The sequence below is a fragment of the Peromyscus maniculatus genome, chromosome 14 (genome assembly GCF_049852395.1).
Source record: "Peromyscus maniculatus bairdii isolate BWxNUB_F1_BW_parent chromosome 14, HU_Pman_BW_mat_3.1, whole genome shotgun sequence".
NCBI lineage: Eukaryota > Metazoa > Chordata > Mammalia > Rodentia > Cricetidae > Peromyscus > Peromyscus maniculatus.
Window position 1 is genome coordinate 50464799 of NC_134865.1, and position 27142 is coordinate 50491940.

General features: G+C 38.6%; 1 protein-coding gene and 1 long non-coding RNA gene across 10 annotated transcripts; one reads left to right on the forward strand and one right to left on the reverse strand.

Annotated features, from left to right (window-relative positions):
* Nucleotides 1–2367: 2367 nt before the first annotated feature.
* Nucleotides 2368–15680, reverse strand: LOC121822397 (uncharacterized). Of its 3 annotated transcripts, none has more exons than XR_013044580.1 (3): nt 15496–15680; nt 11160–11224; nt 2368–2892 (listed from the first exon to the last, which is right to left on the reverse strand). It is a non-coding gene; the product is annotated as an uncharacterized LOC121822397 (long non-coding RNA). The 3 variants fall into 3 exon arrangements; XR_013044582.1 differs by having other exon boundaries at nt 2368–9518; XR_013044581.1 differs by having other exon boundaries at nt 2368–10821.
* Nucleotides 15681–15690: 10 nt separating this feature from the next.
* Nucleotides 15691–27105, forward strand: Ccdc196 (coiled-coil domain containing 196). 7 transcript variants are annotated; one of them, XM_042260814.2, is made up of 10 exons: nt 15691–15800; nt 15895–16137; nt 16239–16391; nt 17691–17787; nt 18458–18508; nt 19252–19329; nt 20091–20150; nt 20520–20661; nt 26538–26593; nt 26901–27105. In XM_042260814.2, exons 2-10 carry the CDS (start codon nt 16091–16093, stop codon nt 27021–27023), a joined length of 807 nt encoding a protein of 268 aa, XP_042116748.1. In that variant the 5' UTR covers nt 15691–15800; nt 15895–16090; the 3' UTR covers nt 27024–27105. The 7 variants fall into 7 exon arrangements, 5 of the variants coding, with proteins under 5 accessions (XP_042116748.1, XP_042116750.1, XP_042116752.1 ...); XM_042260816.2 differs by having other exon boundaries at nt 16009–16137; XR_013044579.1 differs by lacking the exon at nt 15691–15800 and adding an exon at nt 21477–21614 and having other exon boundaries at nt 15858–16137; nt 26901–26979.
* The last annotated feature ends 37 nt before the right edge of the window (nt 27106–27142 follow it).

Genomic DNA, 27142 nt, shown 5'->3' on the forward strand with positions numbered 1-27142 from the left:
TTAGTCTGAGCTTCAGGGAAATTGCCTTAGTCGTCCTGCCCAAAGATGAGCCTGTTAGAGAACCGAAATTTATGAATGAATCACCATTTTCTAAAGCAGACTGAAGTGCAGTGAAGGTTTCTTTACAACAAACACTACATTCACTAGTATTAATTTCTTAGATTGGTGAGAACAAAATTAAGAGATATCTCAATACTACATATACCAAGGGTGTATGCATAGGAGAATGTCATCTGTCCCAGGTATAATCAGAGAGAGAAAAACATTGACAGCCACTAGTCTAGACTAGGGTTTTTAAGGTCATGTGAAAACAGTGTCCAGATTTCTAAAGCTGCATAACTACCTACCTGGGACAACCAAGGTATTAAGTTTGGGGATCGTGCTGTAACCCAGATAATTTGGGTTAAGCCTCACTTCGCCCATTCTCATATTCAAAGACCCACGGCTGGGGAGTCCCAAAGTAATCATTAGTACTCTCTTCATTCTTCATTCTTTTGGATTCTTGATAGCAACTCTAAAGAGAAGAATGCGCTCTGAATACAGAACACTCATGTTTCAGTCCTTTTCCCGTACTGTCTCCAGAACAGCAGCTGTTCCTGAAACACTCTTTTTTAACCTACTTGATTTTTTACAAGACTCTCTGTGTGTGTGTGTGTGTGTGTGTGTGTGTGTGTGTGTGTGTGTGTGAGAGAGAGAGAGAGAGAGAGAGAGAGAGAGAGAGAGAGAGAGAGAGAGAGAGAGAGAGAGATACGGAGGCCAGAAGAGGGCATCAGATCTCTTGGAGATGGAGTCCTAAACATTGTGTAGGACACTCTTCTTGTTCCGGGGATGGTGGGATCCAAACTCCCATCTTCATCATGTGCACAAGCAACTCTTCACGGCTGAGCCATTTCTCCAGCCCCTTCTCAATTCCTAACACCTGCGTCTCTCTTCTTCCCCCAGCTCTATGATACCCATAGAGTCAGCCCCTGTCAGTCAGTCCACTTTGTTTCATGGGGACGTGAAGAGGGAACATAGTTTTCAATTTTAATGCTAATTGAGACAGTTGTCCTTTGTCATCAGAATGTTTTCCAAGTGACTTGAAGAGTTTTGTTTTTAATTTCATATAATCTTTATAAATATGTGTTTCCATATCTTCTTTCTTTTACACTACACTTTTTTCTTTTCAATTTTAAGATACTTCATTTTAAAAACAATTTCACAATACTCAACTTGTGGCCCATTCTGCCATTACACAAGCCATAAAAAGCTCATTTAGTGATCATGGGGTTCCCTTTAGTGGAATGTTTGAAAAGCTTACTCACTGTACTTTCTACTTATACAATTAGTATGATTTGATTTTATAAGAACAATTTTTTAATTTTAAAGATTTACACATGCTCATTAGAGAAACTTGAAATTTTCAGAAAAAAGGAGGAATGACATACTTTTAAAAAAAAATCTTGATTTTAATGCATTTTTCAGACTTCCAAAAACATACACAAATGGAGTCTAACATCTCATATTTTTTACTTGACATTGTATTTTTAGCATTTTCTCAAACATCCCTAAAATATTATTCTAATGGCTCCATTAAATGTCATTGCCTGGATACATCAAAATTAATTCATTTATCTCACAGTTCCTAGACTTTTAAGTTGTTTCCAATTTTCACAAATCTATAATTAATGCTCATTAATCTTTACAGCTATCAAACTTCTGTAAAATTAGTCACCAAGATTACAATTTCTGACATGAATACTAAGTGGGCTGGTAATATGGGTCAATTAGTAAAGTGCCTGCCTGCCAGGCAAGCAAGAGGACCTGAGTTTGTATCTCCATCTCACATAAAAAAAGGCATGCTGAGTGGTGCCTGCCTATAACCCCAGCACTGGGAAGGCTGAGAGAAGCAGGTCCCTGGAGCTCTCTGGCCAGCAGGCCTGGCATCATTGAGTGCAGGATTCAGTGAGAGACCCTGTCTAGACAAGTAAAGTGGAGAGCAACTGAGGAGATCTCCGGCCCCCACATCCATGTGTCCCTGAATGTACTAATATACGCATCCACATGAACATGTGGATACACACACTACAAACAACATACACCACATACATGCAAAATAAATACAATTTTAAGAGAAAACTTGTTTTGTTGTGTGTGTGTGCGTGCGTGCGTGCGTGCGTGCGTGTGTGTGTGTGTGTGTGTGTGTGTGTGTGTACACATACCCCTTTTATGTAGGTGCTGGAGAACTGAACTCGGAACCTCATGCTGTGCAACAAGCACTTTTACCTGCCATAAAATCTCCCCATAAACATTTCTTTACATTTTGCAAATTGAACTGTCTCCTCAAATAGAAACATAGTAAATTATTTTATTCATATTCTCCCACAGTTAACATAACAAAATTTTGCAACACGTTTATTAAGTTTTTTGATATGTAGTATATCACCTAATTACTTTCCAGAAATGTTCCAGTTTTAACTTTCACCAGTACTGGGAAGTTTTGACAAATTTTGAGTATCTTCATTATCTGATCTTTGCTGGCAGATGTGTCCAACTGTTTCAGACTTGAGTTGTCAGCCTTATATTGTCTCAGGGGTTCAGCCACTATTCTTTAAAGAATGCATTTCAACTCACAGTGCAATTTCTATCTTTCAAGACTGTCCAGTGATTTTTACTTGAGTAGAAGATCTCAGACTTGGGCTGACAATTCTCTGGCCATTGGAGAAGGACTGTGGGCAGCTCATTCCCTCTGTGAGAGGATACTTGATGCACTTGGGCAGACAAAGCTCATTCTGATCATCTGGTTACTCATCAGGACTTACTGTGAATAATGATGATTAAAGGTTGTTGGCAGCTTGTGATCTCACGTTCACACTTCCCATATGTCAGCCTTCTTCAAGAGCTGCATCTTTGCTGAATAGACCAAATTTTGGAATATCTAATTAAACGCAGATTATATGCATTATGAAACCTAAGCTGATGCATTTATAGAAAATCATGCATCCCCAACTTACTATTTTAATTTGAGGCTAGATATGGCAAGCAATGAATTATTGTTATTATCACTGTTATATAAATTATATAGTGCTCTGTGGTATACTGGTACGTTCACTAAAATGGGAATAAAGAATCAAATTGTAATGGCTAATAGAATAGCTAAATATAGGCTGCTTGGCTAACATATGTGAGGCTCTGGATTCTAATCCACCACAAAAGTTTTTGAAAGCAAGAGTCAAATTGTAAACTTAACTCTGCTATTAATTAGTTACACATAATATTGGGTTGGTTTTAAAATAATTTGAGACTTTATTTTGCTTCCCTTAAATTTACTAGTCTCTTTCATTTCTAAAATACTGTAACTTAAAATGTTTTGACATACTCATTACCCATTTGTTATTTGTAAATACAAAATAGTCATGTATGAAATTTTCAAAAAAAAAATTTTTTTATTTAAAAATCACTTTAAAGGATGGTAGGGGACTGGCAAGGTGGCCCAGCAGATAGAGGCACAGACTGTTAGGCCTGATGACCTGAGTTTCCTTGCCAGGACTCTCATGGTAGAAGGGAGAGAACCAACTCCTACAAGTTGTCCCCTGATCTCCACGTGTGCAACAGCACATACACACCCATACACGTGTGCACACAAAATAATGACCCATGTGCATGCAGTGCCTGCTGAGGTCAGAAGATGGCTTTGGATTCCTGGAGTTACAGACCATGGTAGCTGCTGTGTGGGTGCTGGGAACTTAACCCAGAACCACTGGGAGAGCAGCCAGTGTCCATAGCCATGGAGCCATCTCTCCAGCCCCTCATAGATGTGATTTTAAAAAGAGTCATATGTAGCACAGTAGTTGATAATGTATTTTCCATAGCAATATGGTACTGATAAACGATTAATAACCTGTTCTCTGAGAAAACAAAACCAAACAAAAATTTGTACTTTGGGGCCAGTTCTGTAACATAACAACTTCCACCATAGATCATGTAAAGCCCAAAGTTACCAACTTGAAGTCACTGGATATAGAATTGTGGGAGTGTGTAATTATTTTACAAGTCAGAATGAGCCATCTCTGACACAATGCAGGCCATACAATTATATGGTATTACAGGTAGAATACATTTAGCTACAAGTAAAAAGAAATTCAACTAGCCATTGATTAAACAATAGCATCTAATTATGTCATAAGAATCCTGGACCTAGTGGTTCAAAGGTTGTTTCAGAATCTCAAAGCTCCTTCATCTCAAGGTGTTTGGTTTCTTTGTGATTCTTTTGGCTTTCTATCTCATTGTTTCCAAATGGCTACTGTAGCTCCATGTTTTCTGTCCTTCTGGGACAGTATCCAAAGTAGGAAAGAAAGTAGAGAGTAAATGTATGTGCTCTTTAGGTTTCTTTCTTTTTTTTATTTTTCCTTCTCTTTTTATTAGAGAAAAACTCTTGCCCAGGAACACCAAAGGTCTTCCCTTTGTGTTTCATTAGCCAGCCTGGAATCAGACATATATCCTTAGACCTCTTCACCACTAGAAAAGAGAGCCTGAACTCAAACCAGCTGTAAGTCTAACTCTGGACTAGACAATAAGAAAGTGAAATGAAGTAGCAAGGCTGTGCATTAATGACGGTTATACATGACACGTGAAAAGTTTTCAGCTGAAAAAAATGCTGATGCTTTCAACTCTCCACTCCAATTTGATTTAATGACCAGTGAGTCTGTTCAGTGAACAAGACAAAAGAACACATCTGTCTCTTAGGATCTCATACCCAAGAAAGGGTTCAGGGGAAACTTCTCAGCACAGCTATTAACATGCTTAATCTTTTAAAATGCCTCTGTTTCTAGGGCAGACTTTTTTATTTTATTATGTGTGTGAGTGTTTTATCTGCATGCATGTCTGAGCACCATGTGTGTGGCTAGTGCCTGTGGAGGCCAGAAGAGGGCATCAGTCCCCTGGAGCTGGAATGATAGACAATTATAAGCCACCATGTAGGTGCTGGGACTCCAATCTGGGTTCTCTGCAAGAACAAGTGCTCTTAACTACAGGCAGGACAGACATATTTTTGAGTGTTTATCTATATTATAATTTCCAAAGAAATTTTAATTAGCATAAACCCCTTAAATCAAGCTTTGTGACCATTTGGACACAGGAGTCAATAGTTCTTAATGAATTACAAAATTTAGAGTTTCTATTCTAATTCAGATCTTTTATTATCATGATATGCTACTATGAAATGTGCTTTAGTTTATTTATTAGTAAAAGCTGCTTAGTTTATAGATTAGGTTTATAATATACATACCCATGCAGTAAAATTTCATTTACTTAAAATGTTTTGTAATTCATAATGTTTTGATAGCTTTTAAAATAATATTTAAAGGTTGCTATAATGCACCTAAACTAAATTGTAAAGCAAGTATGAGTTAGTATCTTAAACAAGATTGAATAATTGGTGTATGCATGTGCATGTGTGTAAAAAAGCAGTGTATACACCCAGAAGATTCTTGAATTTGTCATCAGAACTATAAAGTTGTTAAAAATAAAAGCTCTGCTCTGACATTGCTTCTATGTATATTCCTAATTATTATTTATAGTGCCTTAATTATTTATTTGAAAATGCAAATGAAAACCTCCAGGAAAATGCTGATAATATAGAAGAAAGTCTACTCTGACAAATGCCAGCTTTCTTTTAGCATTTGATGTTGAAGCAATATAGAGGCACATAATTATTTTTTTAGAAAATTACAAATGGTTATTACTAAATTAAAAATAAAACTAGTAGCAAAAACCTCTAGACTATCCAATCATTTCTGTCAAAGTGGCGTAAGAACACGAAGACACAGCTAAAGCAAATTTAGAGAATTCTTTGCTCTGTTTCAACTATTGAACCTGCATGTCATTTCATTCATGTAATGTGACTAGATTGCTGAATTTGAGATCCGTTATATATCTTTAAGCCTTGACAAATGTTACATTTTATCTAATACATGCTTCGTCTGTGGTCTCCCTGTAATGCCTAACAATGGATACTACTAATGCTTTGAATTTGCAATGTCCCCCATGGGCTTATGGCACTTACTCCCCAGCTTGGGCACTATTTTGAAAACTGTGGCTTTTCAATAGTGGAGGCTGGGTGGAAGAAGCAGATCACTTTCTCTGTCTTATGTTTGCTGCCCAGTGAACCACTGCCACTCACCTCTCTGAGCTTAGCCGTTCTGCAATGAGCTCCCTTTCCATGACAGGCTGAAATCTCTGTGAAACTAGGAGCCAAATTCAACTTTCCTTCCTTTGAATCATCCTGGCATGTATTCTGATCACAAGAGTGAAAAGTGGCTAATACAGGTATTAAAGTATATGTTGCTTTGAGTTTGGTTTGGTTTGGAAGGGTTACCTACCATTCACTTGACACATTGAGTCTAAATCTATCAAACTGAGAAATGATAGCAAGTCGGTATTCCATATATTTTAAACAAAATGCAGTTTAACTATCTACATGTAAATGCTTCTTTTGAAAACTATTTCAATGCAAAAAGAAAATCTTGGTACAGGAAAAAAAACAAAACCAAACCAAAACAAAACCTGATGTCATTGAGTTGACTTTCCCAAATATGCAGGCTGCAAGTCAAATGTAGCCCTCAAAGAAACAGTTGGTTCATACAGCACTTAAAAGTCAGACATCTGCTGGGCGGTGGTGGCCTGCTGGAAGCCTTGCTCCAGACGGGTTCAATGACCTGGGATGGATGTGTGAAGCTGGCACCATGATGAAATTGTGACCACCTGTTGTTCAAACAAGTGGCCCTGGATAGCCTGGGCTGTTTTTATTTATGCAGTTTCAATGGTTTGCATGAACTGTTTTACAATCAGTTTTGCTTCTTTAAGTTTCTAAAAATGGTTACAATAATTACCAGTTTGTTCCTTGCCTCTTTTGCTTTCTGTCCCCCAGCTCACCCACCACTAGCCATTACCTTTTAGATCTATAACTCTACTCTTGGAAGCATAAGCCGTCTTGCAAGCTACAAAGGAAGTTTCTAACTAGGCACACCCACAGGTAGAACAGTGTGCCCAGTTGGCAGCATTTGTAGTTACAGCATCATGCAGGGTGAGAGAGAGTTTTGTCTCTTGTGGTTAATATTTACAACTGGTAGCGTCTGGGTTCTCACAATTAAATCACCAGCCAAAGCTGGATCAGTTCATTCTACATTCTGTACTACTTTATCTCCTCTGGGGATATACCAGGCTTTTCCTTTTATCCTATAAGCAATATAACTTGGAAACTTACTCTTAATAGCTGGCATTGTTTATCCCTTGCTCTCATGCTCTTCTCCCTTAACTTCTTGGGGGTATTGGCACAGTTACTAGAAATGAGGAAACTGTGGGTTTCTATGGTTCTACTTCATTCCTTGTTCCCATTAACTCTTGATACCATCTATTTAATAACAATTCTCAAAGACACGTGTGACTAAAATCATTCTTTCCAGAACAGTTATGCAAATATGTAATATTAAACTTCATGACCTACTGTGATTCATTCAGGCTGGCAGTATGGCTAGCACGGTGCAAACTAGGAGACCAGGTAGCACATATGCCCCTGGGGTCATGCCCGGAATCACACAGCAAACTGTCCATGGGTCTTTGCCAAGTGGAGCAGGGTCTCCAGGACTTTGCCACAAGGAGAGCCGTTTGTGCTATTCTCAGGCCTTGTTTCCCAAAGAAGTCACATGGCTCCCACCAGTGGCCCACACCTTTAATCCCAGCACTCGGGGAGGCAGAGTCAGGTGGATCTCTGAGTTTGAGGCCAGCCTGGTTTACAGACAGAGTACCAGGACAATCAAGGCTATATAGAGAAACCCTGTTTCAAAACAAACAAACCAACCAACAAACAAAAAAACCCCAAAAAAACAAAAACCAAAAAGTCAGGAGGTCACACAAAACATCTAGACTTCTATCTTCTCTTGAAAATGATTAGGTATCAAAAGGACTGAGTCGTATTTTCAGTGGAGCTGAAGCTCCATCCTCATAGCACACTGTAGACAAGGCCTCTGCTGTCTCACAGTGTTACCTCTCATCCTACCTTCTCACATATGACGTGTTTAACCTGTGTGTGGACATGGAGCTGTTTCACTGATAAAGACATTCTCATTAAAGAGCAAGTGAGAGCTGTCTTCACCCCTTTCCCTTGCCAAGCCTTGCTCCTAAGGTGCCCTACTGACTACGAGGAGCATCCTTCTCATATTCACAAAAGGAGATTCCCATCCTTTGCAGGACCCCCATCTAAACCTGGCAAATCCTAAGAACAATTTTTTTGTCTCATTTTTCTATATAAACTTAAGGCTAGGCAAGTCTAGTCTAAAGAAATGCAAGATGTGGGGGAGAGAGTAATCAGAACACATTATATACATGGATGAAATTGTCAAAGAAAGATAATAAAAACTGTAGGACAAATAAATGGTTCTTGAGTTCCTTTTTAGCCTTTATCTTTTACAAAACAAAAATTGTTGTCAAGGGTTCTTAAAAGATTTTAAATGTATTTGGAGAAATCCTGGCACCATCATAGTTACCATCCTGTTAAGAATCCTCTAGATTTTCTTTCAGGTGAATTCTGTGTATCTGTAAACTCTTACTGACCGACTTAACTACTCCCTCTTGAGAGATTCCACTTTCTTTTTCCACTTGCTACTAACTACAGTTGTACAGCTCCTTGATGGGGCTGAAGTCTGTCTGGGCACTTAACTTCCATTTCTTCTGAATGCATTTGATCTCTTACTTCCCTCAACCTGACTGTGGTCCTGAAATCCCAATATGCCTTTCAGTGGGGTGCCCCAAAATATTATACTGAAGTTCATCAGTCCAGCCTTCTAGAAGCAAAGTTTCTTTATAGGCACATGTGAGTAAACCAATACCACTACCACCACCACACCACGAACAATAACAAAAAGCCAAAACCAAACCAAACAAAACAAAAAAACCTTTTGGTCTAATCTATGTATCCACATATTTAAAAATATACACAGAGGTAAACTTTTTTTCTCTATACTTACTAACAAAGGGTCAGGTGGTTTATGAAAATATGAAAAATAATTTAAGAAACTAATTAAAAAAAATCAAGACCAAGAAATTAGGTCTTATGCAGGAGTTAAGGCTGAAATATTCAAAATTGCCTCTGAGCTCCCTATTGAAACATAAGGAAATAAAAACAAATGTGGCCTACTAATCTGTCCAGTGTTCCCCTACCCAACAAAAACATTCTTTCACTTATTCTGAAAGAAATGTGTGATACATGGCCATCTATGGACAGTAGTGACGGCCAGGGAGAGTTCACCATGGGATCATGTTCTGAATCATTCTCTTTACAAATGCTGGAATGCTTCCTCCTCTGCAGTAGAACTCTGAGGGCATCTAAGTTGAAGGGTGCAAGTGTGACAGAACATAAAAGTCAGAAGCAGCACTTTTACAGATGGCCCAGAAAAAAAAGAAAAAAAAAAAAACTTACCCAAGTCATGTTGCCTTTCTGCTGATTCATTGTGATTGAAGAAGAAAATTTGAGGCAGTTTTTCCTGAAGATAGGTCCACGGGATTCATGTCAGAATCACCAGGGAACACTTGTTAAAGCCACACAGTCGCCAGTGAGAATCTCTGGGACCTGAGCCTGAAAACCAGCTGCTTTCACAAGCTCCCCCCAGGGTATTCGTAAATCCCATCAAAGAAAGAGAACTTCTGCCCTAGAGCAGTGGTCTCTAAGACATTTTGCTTATATACTACAGAAAATTTTGGAGAAAAGTAGGTAGTAGGTACCATGTCACATGTTTTTAAGTTGACACCTAAAATGTTTGATTTTAGGGCTGGCAAGATGTCTCTACAAGAAAAAGCTTTTGCCACCAAAGCCTGACAACTGCGATCAATTCCTGGAACCCCACTAAGGGTGGGTGGAGAGAAATGATTCCACGAAGTTGTTCTCTGACCTCCACATGTACTCTGTGGCATATTCCCCCAACCATACACCGATAACAAAATAAATATTACATGTTTCCACGCTAATTTTAATTAGGTACAAAAATATAATTTCTGGAATGTTATAATATTGATATTTTCAAATAGATCTGTCTTTTCTTTTTTTGAGACAGGTTCTTACTACATACTTTTGGTTGGCCTAGAACTACATACACCAGGGTTGTCTCAAACTCACAAATAAATCTCTCTCATAATCACTTATATTTAATGAACCGTCTACACTCATATCTGACAATACCTAAATAAAATAGACTCTCATCCAGCAGTCAAAACTGTCGAAATCAGACTGTTTCCAGCTCTAAAATACTCCATACAGTGGTTTTTCAAGCTCGCCCCGGGTAGCTCCCAGGTTACAAGCGACATTTTCCTCCATTTTTAGTCTCAAGCATATCAGACTGAGAAAAAGGTGTAACATACTCACCTGAACCCATAAAGAGGGTGAGTCTCCACCAACCCAATGTGAAGTGTGCTTGAGGGACCCACAGGCAGAGGACTCCCAGCTGTTCCAGCGGCTTCAGCTCAGTCCTCACAGCTGATACAGCCTACTTGCCCATTTATCTGTCTGGATCCAGGTTTGTACAGTGACCCTATGGTCTCCACGGTCCCACTCTTAGGTAGCTCTGCTGGATCCTCAGGCTGCTCAACCCTGGCCGAGCGACCAGCCCTTTTAACAGGGCTTGTTGACTTACTTAACCATCGGCAATGAGTCTCTCCCCATCTGTATCAACCTGCTTGCTCCTCCTTACAGGAAGGCCTCCTCTCTGGCACCCCTTGAACCCTGTGGCAGCCTCTTTAGCCCTTTGCAGCCATCCTTTGGCTTACATCTCCAGATACAGAGAAGTACATTTTCTGGAGAAAAAGTGCATGCAATGTGTGATCTGACTGTTGACACTGAAAGTCAAGACTGGAATCAAAGGATTGTGTATTCCTTGACTAACTACCGAGGGAAACCGAGACTACTTGGCAAACTTCAGCCAAGGAAATGGAAGGCGCCTGTGGATTTATTATTATTCAATCAATTCTGACACTGTAGAAAGATACAAGTCGATTTGTCTGTTTCTGACACAGCATGTTTGTGACAAAAGTTCTGTCTGTTCCAAAAACAGTTTCTAAGTAAAGCAATTCTATTAAATATGACAGCATCCCCCACCCCCCACCCCCGGGTTGGTCCATGAGTTCATACTTACTCCTTGAATGAGATAGCCTTTCAGAATCAATTCCATTCGTATTGTTTGTATTAATGTAATCCTCACTGGGGGAAAAAAAAAAACCTTGTTTATATAAATAAGTAAGTGGGGATAAGGTATTTATTATAGCGGTGTCTTTCAAATGTTTGAAACTCCTTCTGAATTATAAGCCAAAATTCAAATAGTAATTCATTATCAAGATTTAACTCTAATAAACCTAAGCTGGTAATCCAAATTAGATAGCCCTTCTTTTTGCTGAAAGCAGAGAAGTGGAACCAGACTTCCTGGTCACTGATGGTCCTTTACTCTTATTAGCCTCCACACCAACATTTTGAATTGTAAGTTTGAATGCCTTTAAGAATTTATACACTCTCAGACTAGGTTATGTGGGGGTGGGGAGAGTGGGAGGAGGGATGAGAGTGGGATCTGTTGTTGGTATGTGAAATGAATAAAAAAAAATTTTAAGTAAAAAAACTAAAAAAAATTTATATACTCTCAAAACAAGTCACTGAAATAAGATTCAAGATGGTTACAATGCATTCCATTCTTTAAGTGAGCAAAATACACTTGGAAAGGGAGGTGGGAACGAGACTAAGAAGCACTCTCGGGCACATCCATATTAGTGGGGAATTCTCGTGGAAACTGAGGGTCCAGAAAAAGATTCTCTAAAAAATATCCTTTTCTTCTCTGTTTTTCTTTCTTCTTTTGTGTGTGTTGCAGGAAGGGGGGTTGTGAGTGTGCGCATCTGTGCAATGGAGGTCAGGGGAGGGTGTCTAGTGTCCCGCTCTATTATTCTTTGCCTTATTCCCTTCAGACAGGATCTCTCAATGAACCTGGAATTGTCTGGAAACCAGCAAGCACCATCAATCCTCTTGACTCCACATCTTACAGTGTTGGGGTTACAGGTATACACATGGCCATGTTTGCATGGGTTCTGGGATTTGAACTCAGTTCATCATGCTGAGCCATTTCCCAGACCTTGCTTAGACTTTTCAAGAAAAGTCTTTGTGAAAATTCATACACTTGTTTGAAGACCATTATACCAAGAATCTGGAAACGTTAAGACAAAGTATTACTTTAAAAAAAACCAACTGAAAACTCCCAAGAGTAACAGAAATTCATCTCAACTGCCTCAAGTGGTTGTGTTCTTTTTAAATGTAGGTACAGACTAGGTTGGGACAACTATAAAAAGAGCTAAGCAAGGGGTTGGGGGAACTGAAGAGCTAGCTTAGTGGTTAAGAGTGCAAACTGCTTTTACAGAGAACCCAAGTTCAGATCCTAACATCCAAGTCAGGCAGCTAATCACCACCTGTAACTCTAGCTCCAAGGGATCCACTGCCCTCTTCTGGCCTCTTTGGGTATCACACTCATGTGCATATACTCACACATACACATACAGTTAAAAATAAAAATGAGAGTGTGGTGGTGCATTTAATTCCAGCAGTTGGGAGGCTGATATAGGTAGTTCTCTGTGAGTTCAAGGTCGGTCAAGGTCTACTTATTGAGCTCCAGGCCAGCCAAGGCTACATAATGAGACCCTGTCTCAAAACAAAACAAAACCCCAATAAATTATTTAAAAAAAAAAAAAGTTAAGGGGAAGGAGCCAACAAAACGATTATAACAAACAACATAGAAATGTAATTCCCTCCCACTCTTCCTCTCTCCCTCTTCCTTTCCCCCTAATCTCTGGCATTAATATGAAAATAATTGCCTCTACTTTTGGAGACCTGACTTAATTAGACTAATTTGACTTTCCGCTGGCAAAACTAACACTAAAATGGTTCAGAGTTCTCTAATTATAGAGCAATCACGCTTTTTCTTAACAGATACTAAAACCAAATGCTCTAACATTGGATGAGGTCATTGTGAATAACCTGTTGTAAGGCCTATTTTGAGATAGCACATGAATTTCAGTGATTATGCAGTGAAAGGAAGCGAAAGATACAAAGTTCCTGCAGAAGACATTATGACTGTTACTATGATTATCTAACTGGTGATGAATCTCCACAAGTTATTTCATAAGATGCACATCCATTGACTCAAACCTCTATTCTTCTACCCCACACTCTTCAATCTCAACTCCTTTCTTGTTTGTTCTCTCTCTTGTTTGTTATCATTTTTTGTATCCTGAATACCCCAAAGACTTAGGCAAACTTTTTTTGGTTTGTTTGTTTGTTTGTTTGTTTTTCGAGATAGGGTTTCTCTGTGTAGCTTTGGAGCCTGTCGTGGAACTTGCTCTGTAGGCCAGGCTGGCCTTGAACTCACAGAGCTCCACCTGGCTCTGCCTCCCGAGTGCTGGGATTAAAGGTGTGCACCGCCGCCGCCCGGCCTGAGGCAAACCTTTTGATGGGACACTCTCACCAACATTCTCAGACCCTTCTTCCCTGAATTTCTGCTTATTGGTTCTGCCAGGTTCCAGGCAAGAATCCACCATGTTTTCCTCAATTATAGCTTTCAGTTTGCCAGTTACTAATAGGAGAAAGTGTATAACTACTGATTCAGAGCATGACAGATCTTCAGCTTCCAAAGTCAATTTGACCTTTAGCACTATAAAGCGGTATTTTGTACTTCTGCCTGGATGGCTTTCTTTTCCCACTGCTCAGGTGCAATTCCAAAGCTCATGCCATCACTCTTCCAGGGGTTTCTCACCAAACATTTCCAATCAGCAGATGACCTAGCTTTCTACTTCAAGAAAAATTACTTCAAGTTCCTCCACCTTTAATGGTCATCTAAAATGTCACCCTCCTTTTTTCCTGTACTAGATTCTGATACAGAACATCAACTAACTCCCTGTCAATACTACTTGGCCTCTGGTTTGGAGGATTGCTTCTTGTGAAAAGCTTTTCACTGTAATATCCACACACATCATTATAAGGCAAAGATACTCCTTGGAATTCATACTCCAGGTTGAAGACATGAGCATCAGAATGTTAGGAAATAAACATTGCTGATTGGCTGTAGAAAATACTACATCAGAATAGCAAGTGTTCTTCCTCTTGGAATCATTCACAAGCAAGGGCAGAGAGGAAGGTGAGTTGGGATGCTGCCTGCCCATTAAATGTTTTAATATTCTATCATAGTTCTGCCTGCCAAATGTCACAACATGAAATTTAAAGAGGCTATGCTTCAGTGAGCAATGCCATTTTTGTCCTTTACTATTTGCTACCACCTGCCACATATGTAGTCTAAGATGCTATTAATAATAACTAGTCTACCCACCACCTCCTTTTAACAGTGAACATTTTACTCACCTTCATTCAATTGAAATTTTTTTGTGGCTAGTCCTAGGACGACCAACATGAATTAACATGCTGTGGCTTTTCTAATTTAATATCATATTTCTGTCACACACAACCTTCAAGTGACACTGAAAACTTTAGCAAAAGTATTTGTAAAAATTGTCTTAAAAGAAGCTTTGATGTAGAGGATATGTAGGGAAGGCTTGTATCCTATCTAACCCAGGGCAGATCCATATTCTATGGGACTCTGATCATATATAATTTGGGAAAAGTCTCTATTTCCAGAAATGGTTGGAAGTTTTAAATTCAGAAAAGGGTTCAGAGACTTTGGAAGAGATCTTGAAAATGAAAGGCTCTTGTGATTAATCTTCACACATCAGATTTAAAAAAAAATCTGGCCACTTAATTGGAGCATTAAGCAAACCCAAACTGAACAAAATCTCACTAACTGTGAATGAACATCTGACATGAGCCAGGCATGTTATATATTTCAAGCTCACAAGTTGATCAGGTCAATATTTCATTCTTTTATGAAAATGGAAACTTCATCAGGTTCAGAGAGTTTGGAAACTTGCTCACAGGCAGCCCACTGCTCACAGTGAAACTGAGACCCAAACCAAGTTCTTGTAATTTTTTTCAATGCAATAGTTTGCCTTTCAAATTTCCCTAATGATAAAGGACTTAAATTACCTCAGAGAAAACTCATAGAAAAAGGCTGGAAATGGTCAGTTGGTATTTGAAATGGCATGTCTTAAGTCACATCTGATATCACCTAAAAATGAATCCATAAAACTTTTTTCAAAGGGCACATTTAAAAATGTATAATCCTTTGGACTATCTTCTACTTCCTAAATAACATAGATAAGAGAGTCAATCTTAAGAATCCAAAAGATATGTGGTTCTAATGCAGGTTGAATAACAGAGTCAGAGTCAATCTGTGGAGGTGAGCCCAGGAAGTATAGCCCTCCAGAACAGAATCTGGCTGGGGAAGACCCCTGACAGTATGGATCTTTCCAAACTACCTCCTCCCCCTATATGCCCAATATTCTTTCCCCTTGACATTAGATCAAAGTGTTGGGATTATAGGTGTGACTCACCACATCCAGCTGACATAATGGGAGTTTCAAAGATCAGGGGGGAAATGACAGCAGTTCATCTATTACTCCATTACACTCATAGTGTTGGCCAGTTTAACCTCTGTCCATTTTTAAATGTTGGTTAGAAGTATCTTTTCCTTAGCCAAACTCCTAGAAATCGGTGCTGTTATCTTTTTACCTTTTCCTCACTCACAGAATCCAGCATTTTGAGCAGCAGGCTTTCCACAGAGGTTCGTTACCATGGTGTTGACGACTTCTTTTTGATAAGTCACTATTTTCTAATCCAACAGTGTTTTATAATGCAGGTACGCTGGCTGTGATTCCATCCCATTCATTCAAAGATTTCTGAATAACATTTGGGGAATTTGCCTAAACCTAAGACAGGAAATAATCTTGTAGTTCAGTATTTTCAGTCATCAAGCAGCTACTGATGCTACTTGAAGCTCTGCTTATTTTGTGGTCTTGGTGCCATTGTGACCTCAAGCTGTAGCTCAAATCAGTCCAATGCAACAGGAGCTTCAAGAACAGCAGCACAAAATGATGTCTTAACTGGTCGGGAAAAGAAGGCACATATTTTCAAGAATTTCCCTTCAAGATGACAAGTGGTACAAACTCTTCAGAATCTTGTTTGTCCTCAAAAAAGTGAGTCTTTGATGGGGGAAGTCAAATGGCAGCTACCTAGGAAGGGGAAAGGGTCTTTATTTACCCAAGCTAAAGATAGATTACTGTATCTCTTCCCACAGGAATCCTAGAATGGATGACAACTACTTGAAAGAATTGAATGAAGACTTAAAGTTAAGGAAGCAGGAACTTCTAGAGATGCTAAAACCTCTAGAAGATAAGAACACTCTCTTACTCCAGAAGCTAATGGCTAACTTGGAGGAAAAACAAAGAAGGTATGGCTTCCTACTCAGTATCCTAAAGAGAGAAAGGCTGGAGAAAGCAACCACCATAGATTAGTAATAAAATAAAATAGTTAAAAATAAACAAATCACTGATTTGTTTGTTTTTCTCTTTAAATTGGGGCTTTCATTTCCAGTAGAATATAAAAGCATTTATCACTACAAAAGCAGGGTACATAGGAATCCTTTATTTTTTAAAATAAGTATGATTTTCTTCATCTTATGAAGCTACAGTTACTCTTCCTATGCCCACCCAAGAAACAGGTAAATGCCTTTAATCATATAGGTCCATCATTGTTATGCTGATCACTGATATATTTTTGCTCATTTATGTTGGTAGAATTATTTTAGGAGAAACACTTGCTCTTCTATACTAAGCAGAAGAGTGATGATTTTTTTCTGAGCCTGGGAACTGTCTGGGTTGGGGAGTCATTCCTAGGCATCTGAGAACTGAAATCTTTGTTAGAACAGCCATTGTTCTTAGGAACTACTAAGTCTCTGTTTCCTTTCTGGTCATAGAAAATGCCACTTCAGTTGATCTGTCTTCTTTCTATATCCTTATCCCAAGCCCTTAAGGAACTCAGACTTCAGGAGAACAAAAACCAGCAAGGGGTGGTCAAACATCAGCTGTTAGCAAACCAGCAATATAGACTTCTCTTGGGGCAAGAGAGCATGTTACAAGGGGCGGGGGTGGGGGTGGTGGGGGTGGGGGTGGTACAGACTTCTCTTGGGGCAAGAGAGCATGTTACACCCCGGGGGGGATTCTACTCAGGTCCAGAGAGAAAAAAAGACAACACAAACATAAATTAATGATTGCCTTTAAACAGTATCCTTCTCATAGTCAGACTTGATACTGAATCTGAGCTGGATACTCACAGGGGTAGAAGGAAGTGGATCTATCCTACATGTGAGACAGGGAATAGTTCTGAAACTAATTTGAAAGATGTCAAGGTTTCCAAATTCTTCTATACAGAGGCTGAAACAGTCCTTCACTCAAGTCATATACTAAAACATTCTTTTCAGAGTGGAAAGTACATTCAGTGGTTGTTAGAGACCTTCGTTTTGATATTAAAGAGCACAGAATTCACTACTGATCACATACCTAGACCTAATGTCAATTAGGAATGGAATCATGCTAGTGACAGAGACTTTCAATGTTCAAGACTTCTCTAATTCCTAGGATTTGAGCCCCCAATGAACCTCCATGAAGACTACTTCCTGACTAAGATTGCAGATATTAACTTTATGTTTTAAAGGGCATGTAAACTTTATGATTTCTCTCTTTTCTTCTAGTCTGCAGATCATGAGGCAAATCATGGCAGGGAAAGGATGTGATGAATCTTCAGTCATGGAGCTTATTAAGGAAGCAGAGGAGATGAAACAGAACCTGGTGAGATGTAGTTAGTAGATACAGGGCATGGCTTCTTGAACCGCTGTTGACACGTACAGAAGTAACAGATGCTCATCTCTAGCCTCTGATGCTTCAACAATGTGTATCTCTTTGATCTAGGAAATCCAAGGTGATGCTAAGGAAATCAGGCTGGATGTTGGAAAGAACAAGGATTAGCTAGAAAGATTCTACTTTTTTGACCTAAAAAAGAAAGTTTCATTTAATGGTTAATGGATATAAGCATATTAACTCTTAAGGATTAGAAATACCTATCAAATTAAAAGAAAAAAGTTTGTTTTGAAAGTCTCAGATCTTTTTTAAGTCAATATGTAAAGAATCTTTAAAAATTAGAAGTTAATGCTCTAAATCCTCAAGGGACTGTCATATACAAGCACCTTAAATGTTAAGAATTTATTTCTGATACATCTCACAACCACCATAAAAAGTTATTTCTTGAAATAACTTTTTAACCACCACTGTCATCATCATCATCATCCAAAATCATCTTTTATGTTTCTGTACGAAATGCTAGGTCCATTTATTATCTTCCTTTGTGGTTTATTGTGTCCGCAAATCCCCTTCCTACCATTAATTAGACAGCTGTTTTTTCTAACTTGATTTAACTGTCGGACAAACACATCTGTTTGTTTGGTTCTTCTTCTTCTAATAGGAAAAGAAAAACAAGATGCTCCGGAAGGAAATGGAGATGCTATGGAACAAGGTGTGCCTCTAAGGATCTCTCAAAAGGATTGTCCTACAGATAATGCAAAGAGCCTCTCATTCCTCTGGCTCTTCATCTTCAGTGTTTCATGTCTCTTCCTCCAGTCCTGCTCCATTTGCAAAACAATTTAAAAGTCATCTTTTAAAAACACTGAAAGTATTTCTTTTGTCACCCGATGAAAACCCTTGACAGGCCACCCTCCTGTGACTTAATTGGTCTGTACCCAGCTTCCAGCCTCCCCTCTTAAAAGTCCTCCCCTCTTTCCTCTTCCTTTCTTAACTGTGACATATATTTTTATTACAACATTTTCACATTTCAAATTGTTCACAATGGCTGAGAACAGAGGCTTCAGAGTCAGAACAATCCGGTTTTAACTCTAGCTTCCTGTGCTTCCCCAGCTGCATGACAATTAACAGGTGGCTTAACCTTTCAAAGTCTCCATTTCATCAATGATAAAATGGAAGCAGAAACAGTCCCCAGAGTTGTGATGATCAAACAAGGACTGTAATGTAGTAGTGAAAGTCAGTGATGAGGTGAGAAACTCAGCTGTCAGTGGTATATTATACGGGTTCACTTCATAGTTGTCATTATTATAAGGAACAGGAAGGAACCATTTTGAATCCCCTGTTGTAGGTATATGATTTCCATTTTGAGCCCTGAGAAGTTGCTGACTGGCAGGAACCAAAAGCCTTGACTTCATAATTACCACTAATTTAAAGCTTTGCCAAAATGTCTCTCCACAGACAGTTGAGTCAGAAGAGCTCCAGGATCAACAGAAAGCAGTACCAACAAAGCCCAAAGCAGACTTGAAAGATGGAAAGGTGAGTGGACTGAGAATGTCATCGAAGTTGATGACAGACAGCTGGGAACTGCCCTTTAATAATCAGGGTTAGTTTGGGGACCAGGACTTTTAGGGTATATTTGATTTGTAGACTGCCAAGAAACTGCATTTTCCCATCCTGAATCATCTGTCCCTTTAGCTCTTGTGTTCTCTCTTAGGCTCTGGAATCCCCCGTATCATTGAGGAAGGCCAAGAGTGAGCCAGAGACATCAGATGCAGAGAATGTGGAGGAGAGAGGGAGGGTAGGAACACAACCACTCTGAGCATAGTGACTTTTGCAACTGATAAATCATCTGCTTAAGGTGTGCTGTGCTCCTAAATTGATGCAAATTTCAAAAGCAATGTCATATCTTTGGGATACTATATTTATGTTAGCTAGCATCACAGGTTTCTGCAAAATCATGTTAGCTATCTTAAAATGAGAAAATCCATACCGACAATGACAATTCCATACACACAGAGCACTTGTTAATTTATTGTGGAAATTTATTTAGAGATACTACATTTGCATCTCATCTTCCCCCAAAAAATCATTCACAGAAAATGAACTGTTCATTAATCTCTTAGCTTTTAGAGAATGCACTATATGGGGAGGTCAAATCAAGAAGACTGTGAAATAAAAACCAACCTAACAGGGAATCTATGATACTATAATTTTGCTATAAGGCTGTTGCAGGATATTGAGAAAACTGATCTTTATCTCAATTTACTTTGTCACCCAGAAGGTCTTTCTTCCACCAGGAAAAGCAACAGAGGAAAATAGAATGGGTCAAATATGAGGAACATCCCAACATCCTTCAGGTACTAAGGTTTTTCCAAGGTTGACCATGGGATCCATTTATTCATACAATATAAAAGCTTTTAACTTCATATTGTTAAGGTCAATTCTCACATCCTCCATCACCTGTTAAAAGAAATGGATTGTGGGAAAGAGCTGAAGTCACCTATCTCTGGATTTACCTTGCATAATTTGGAATAAATACTTCTTCTCATGTTTTTGATTTTGTACTATTTGAAATTGGGGAAAAATAACATATAATATCTTCCTAACTCTAAAAGACAAAAAAAATGAGAGCTTTATTTTTTTTAACATCTGTATAAAGAAACACGGGTAATAGTAAATTTAGAAAAGTCAGTATTGTGAATGTTTTGAAAAATGTCCTCTTTCAGAATGGCTTCCATGGCAAAGTGATTGAGCTGAGAATTGAAGCCTTGAGGAACTACCAGAAGGCAAATGACCTAAAATTATCACTGTACCTACAGCATAATTTTGAGCCAATGCAAGAAGCTTTGAATCTTCTGAGGCCTCAAGGTGGGTAGAGTATCAGAGGTACATCGTTGGAGGTTTTGTTTTGTCTGTTACCCTGAAGGTCCCATTATTAACAGTGAGCATCACAGTACCCTGGCACACAGTGTAAGTTAAATGTGGTGTAGATACATTTTTTTCACTATCATCATTAATAACAGTATTCAGTAATGATTGTATTAAGATAAGGGTTCTTTGTGGAAGAAATTAAGTTTTCCTTTGTAAGCATAAATATACCATATCCTTAGTATATGTAGACGATAACAGTTGACATTAAAAAATATTTAGTTTCTTTTCACTTTTACCCCCTACCTCTAGAACTAGAACTGGTCTCATAAGTCATATTGGATAGACTGTTACTTCAGAGCTGAAGGCGTAGGAGATAGTTGGCAAGGGCTCTGAATTCACTAATTCAGATGTATTTCTGGAAATGTCAGTGATTTCCCCTAAAGATGTTCCAGTATCATAGGAAATCATAGTATTTCATAAAAAGTAAAATAATGGTTATGATGTGTAGGGAAAGAATTCTTAAATTTTCAAGGATCTATTAATCTGAAGTCTTATTTTTAAGAAGAGACATGCCATGAGAAATCCTGTCCCAAGAGTAGCAATGCTTTACCGGTATCGGTACACATGTATCTAATTTCTTCTCAGTCTTAGTCCATTAAGGACTTGAATGTCTTATAAAAATCCCACACAACACATATGATTAAATAAATAGGTGAGGAGGAAGATACGTTTTGTCAAAACATGATAATATACGACAGAAGTGATATTTAGTTAGTGAAGGTAGGTTATACATTTGGTTCTGAATTCACCAGCAAACATGGATTGTCAGTGTTCATGAAGTAACAACAAAGCAGTTGATCAGGACAAATACAGACTTTCATGGTACTGAGACATGAGAGTGGTTTCTCCTGCAGGCCTTCATAGAGGAAACAAGACTTCACTATAGAAAGGTCAGTAGTCCATATCCTCAATAATAGTTCCAAAATTAATCCAGAATCGAAAGTCCCCAGACTGTGTCTTATCTGTTCCTTGATACAATATGGTAAGAAGTCATTATTGTGAAATTTTTTAATAGAATGCAACAACTGAGCATGATTTGGTCTAGGTACACAGTACTCTATCTTCTTCAATAGGTAAAATTTGGAAAATCTAGAAAAGTGGATGGACTACATGTCCCAGGCAGAGTTCCACACATATTTTTCATTCTACTTATATTTTGAGAAGAAGTGGACAGCAGGAAGTTGGCAAGAGCCTTGAGGCAGTAAGTCATTAACATAGAAATTTAAAAAGACAAAGAAGTAGTATGAGGAAAACAGACAGCTGTGATTTTGTGTCACTGAAAATTAGCCAAAGATCATCTCAAGGGGTCCACAGAGTAAGGAAACAGTTTTTTAAATTCCAGATTTAAGTCAGTCCCCCATTAGTGATTCCATTCATCCTGAGTGCCTCTGGAGACTCCCCTACACACACTCACTTACAGCACACTCAATCAGTTTGAACTGGGGCAGTCCATAGATCCATACTTTCTCTTCTCTTTCACTTCTAGCAAATGAAGTGATAGGTTTCTATAGCGCTCAGCCACTACATATTACCAGAGGCATCGGCAGGAGCCATCCATTGGTCCCATGGTTTACTGACTGTAGTCACTGAGCAGAGACTATGTGCTCACACATATTCAATATCCTTTGGTTTATTTGAGCCAAAATGGATCTGAAATCTAACAGTCATAGATTTGGGTTATATTGACTTATTTATAAACTACTTTTTTTTTATTATAAAAAAACCCAGAAGTGCTAGTTCTTATGGTGGGTGTACTGGTTAGTTTTTTTTTGTTTGTTTGTTTGTTTTTGTTTTTGTTTTTTTGTTTTTGTCAACTTGACACAAGATAGGGTCATCTGGGAGATGGAAACTTCAACTGAGAAAATGTCTCCACCAGATTGACCTGTAGACATATCTTTTGGGGCATCTTCTTGATTAATAACTGATCTGGGAAGGGCCAGTCCTCTGTGGATAGTGCTACCCCTGGACAGGTAGTCTTAGGTTGTATCAGAAAGTGGGTTGAGCAAGCCAGTAAGTAACATTCCTCCACGGTCTCTGCTTTAATTCCTGACTCTAAGTTCCTGCCTTGCACTCTTGCCCTGACTTCCCTTCATGATAGAAGGTGGTTTGGACTTGTAATCCAAACAAACCCTTTCTTTCTCAAGTTGCTTTTGGTTAGAATGTTTTTTCTCACAACAGAAAACAAACTAAGACAATGGGAAAATTGTTAAAATAAACATACTATAATCAACAATAGGGAAGTAGTGTGGTAGTATTACTGTTTTCAACTTCTCTAGACTGTTGCTTATTTACTCATTTTTGCCACTCAAGTTGATTTCATTTTCATACATGCATTTCTTGAAAAAGAAAGTTCAAAAAAACAAGACAAAACAAAACAAAACAAACAAAAAAAAACCCAACAAGACAAAACAGGATCTCACTATGTAGCCCATGCTGACCTTAGACCTGCAGTGATCCCTCTACTTCAACCTCCTAAGAGCCAGCGTTACAGGCAGGAGCTACCATGCTCCGGCACAAAATTTGAATTACTAAATGACAAAACAATATAGCTTTCACCAGTAAACTTACTAAAACAAAAACAAACAAACAAACAAAACAAATAACAAACAAAAACAAAACAAAAAAATTCATCCTAGAAAGATGGTCAAGCCTGGGGCCTGTTTCATCATAACTGGAAAGTAAGATTAACAAGACCGATCATTTTAAAGAAACCAGGCCCAACTTTGAACTTTCTCCGTGGTGCTCTCAAGTCCAAAGCATTGGGAAGGGAATAACTGAGCTGGGTGCAGAAGCAACTGTTTATGATCCCAGCAGGTAGGAGGTGGAGGCATAAGGCACTGGCGGGCCAGGCCTGCCTGGTGGAGAGTTTGTTTCAAAAAACAATTTTTCCCCACTGTGATTTACAGGATCTGAAGACATGTTACAACACCTCTTAAATTTATTACAGGTGCCACCTAAAATTATTTCACTATCAAACTCTGAGAAATTTTAATTTAATGGGAAAAGCCACGGCTCTAGGGTCAAATAGATGTATGTGTTGTAGCCCTTACATGCCATGGGCAAGTTATTTGATTTCAATATTTCTGTATCTAATATTTACAACCCTCACATGTACCAGGGCACATTTAAAACTTACCACTTTGTGTAACCCTTATAATGACACTGGAAGATCTGAAATATGGAACAAGCAAACTCAGAAAAGTCAGGCTTCTGTGTCCCTAGTTAAAGCTGGGGTTCTGGCCTGAATGATATAATGGCAATGTGAAAGTTTGATTTATTATGCCTCTTCCAGTCCTAAAAACTGTGATGGGAATCCAAACTTAGCTATTTATAGTATCATCCTCCCAATGAAGAATCATAGTCCCTAAGGCTGTTTTCAAAGAATGTTTACAAATGGGTTGGGAGGCCTGTAATTATGTATTTAGTCCGGTAGGTGGCACCAACCACATCTATGCCAAGTCCATAACAAATGGTAATTCAGGAAACGTGAATGCTGTAGGAGACTGGTTTTCTATTGCCCTTAGGACAAAATGTGCCACATTTATATAGCAAATGAAAAACGAAGAAAAGAACCTATTGATGTTTTGTGTCATGCTATGTGGCACCAAGATGTATTACTGGCAGCCTTGATTAAACATTAAACTCGGTACTCTGTTGTAAAACTCTTAACTGTTATTATTCCCCTCTCTGAACTATATCCTTCACCCAATTCCAAACAAAGAAACAAAAAACAAAAGCAATTGCCTACTTCCTCCATAGTTCTGGTCGAAGACTTTTTCTCTCTGCCACAAATAAGTCAGGCAATTAGGGCAATGAAGTAAAAAGGGGCTGGGCTATTACACAAGGACTATTTGAAGGTTAAGTACTTAATAGCCCTCTTGGATGGCGTTCTGGTTCTTCTAGTTTCAAAAGAACTGAATTGCTTAAACTTGTCGTAGAGGAAGGGTGGCGTGTCATTTTGAACATACCTCCTAGGCTAATCAGGCAAACACAGGTCTTTCCTTTTCAGATATTTCCAAGTAGAAGGAAGTTTTGCTCCAATGGTCTTAGCCAAGAATCCCTCCTTCCCTGTTCAGTGGGCAGTCTGGCTGAGTTAATGCTGCCTTCTATTTTGTTGGCAAATACTAGAGACTTTGTTACAGTTCAAGCAATTCCTAGTTGAGAAATTCCCTGAAGCCTGGAACTCAGCATCACCAGAGTCTTAGCTCTGGGCGTCATCTGATCTTCTACAAGAAAAATGTTTCTGTTGTTTTCACTAAGGGATAGTCTTTCCTTTCTTTACCCCCCAGAGACAGGTCACAAGTGAAGGAGTTTGCTTCTTATAATTTGGCTCAGGGTTTGTGTCACCCCTCATTTCCTGGCATGCACAATGTCAAAACTGCAGTTTGTAGCCTTTGCTAATCACTTATCTTAGAAAACACAGGCACCAAGCAATCTCTAAATTCAGATGAATCTCCCATCACACCTGCTCATGTTTAGAGAATTAAGGGTTTGTCTTCAGCGATAACGTATCTGTGATAAGCTATTTGATTTTGACAGTCTTACTTTTCGTCTCCCACATCCCAGGCTCTTCTCAGCATTTCTTTGAGCTTTCTGAGCAGAGATGGAAGGTTCTCCTTAGGAGAAGGACCTGAAGTCTGGATGGAGAGATTGTGCTACATTTGTAAATTGACATGGAAGCCCACTGAAGTGGAAAATGAATATGCCTGAGAACTTACTTACGCACTAACTCTCTGTTCTGAAAGCAAGGTCTTCCTCTCACCTTTACTTCACTTCATTCATTCCTCATCCTGATGGCTCAAATTTTGGGAGGCAGAGGCACAAACCACAACTGGTTGAAATCTAGAGCTTTCACAAAGAGTATTTATCTTAACTATTCTATAAGCTTTGAGGCAACATGAACCCTCGAAACATTAAAGTTGTATTTGTGGTATTAAAAGGTGATAAAACCGATTTGTAATTCCTTCTGTTTTCCATAAAATCTTACAGAAGTCCAGACAGGAAGAATAAAGTCAGTTTTTTTTCTAAATACGAATTTAGTAAAAAATTTAAAAAGTAAACTGCACCCTGATTAAGACAGTTTTCATGGATGACAATGACTCAACCTGTTCACATCAAGTGCTCAGGAGAGGAGCAGGATGTTTTCTTTTTTTTTTTTTTAAGACACAGATTTGAATTTCAGCTAAGCAATGAATAATTATTATCAGTGTCTCAAATTTTGCATGGAATGTGTACTAAAAATCACTGGTGCATGCTGAAATTCAAATTGAACAGAGTTCCTCTCGTTTAGACCTACCCTAGACATGCTGACTATGAAGCACCCTACAATTCTCCCCTTCTTGCCTCCCATTTCAGCCTGCATCTGACATCCTCCCTGCTGCTGCTTTCTCTTTCTGAACCCCACCTTGGTGTTTTGTTCTTTACTACATGACTATTCTTGTGCAGTAATATGTCTAGCTTATCACAGTGGGTATGTATATGTATGTATGTATGTATACACACACACACACACACACACACACATATATATATGTATGGACTTGGTTTATCATCCCACTTCTTTTAAATGTTAGGGCTTCATTTCTGAAGATTCTCAAGGTTTTTATTTACATGTAATTCTCAAACAAGTTTTCCCACTATAGAACATAAGCTTTCAATAGAAAAAAGAGGCCTACCACCCCAACTTTGAAATAGTCTGTTATTTTCTAGAATGACTTGAAAACTCATATCAATGCTACTATCTGTCCCATTGTACAATTAAGCAATGCCATGATGAACGTTAATAACCCTCATTTTCCAATGTCTTCCATCAGGTAAAATGGGTACAACTATGGAGAAAGCACCAACCAACAGAAATGAGCCCGATATGGTGAGAGAACAGCTTTCCTTTATTAAAAAAAAAACAAAAAAACAAAAAACAAACTCTAATTTTAAAAGGCTTGGATAATGGGTATAGATTTTTGCAGTACATTTCTTTGTTTATACATTTATTGATCTACTTTTGCCATGCTCAGGATCCAGCCCATGGCCTTGTGCATGGCAGCCAAGAGCTTGATCATAAGCAACAAGCCAGCCCTGCAATGCATTTAAAATGCATTCTAATTTATTATTTTTTTATATTTGCAAAGCACTCCTTTGAATGTTTCCCCTCTTGTCCTTCTCCTTCTATTTTAAAGACAATCCCAAGATCAAAGAACTACACAGAACAGCAAGAAGGAACTAGAGAGAGTCAGTCTGATGATGTTGGAGAGAGGCTCTTTTTTCTGAGGTCAATGCCAGATGAAGTTCTGAAGGATTAGAAGGCTTTCACTCCATTTGCTTTGGACAGAGTTAAAGACTAGGTACAGCCATTTCTGTTCATTAAAATCTCTCAAACCTTGATTTTAGTTCCGTTTCCCAGTCTACCACCAATCTGAGG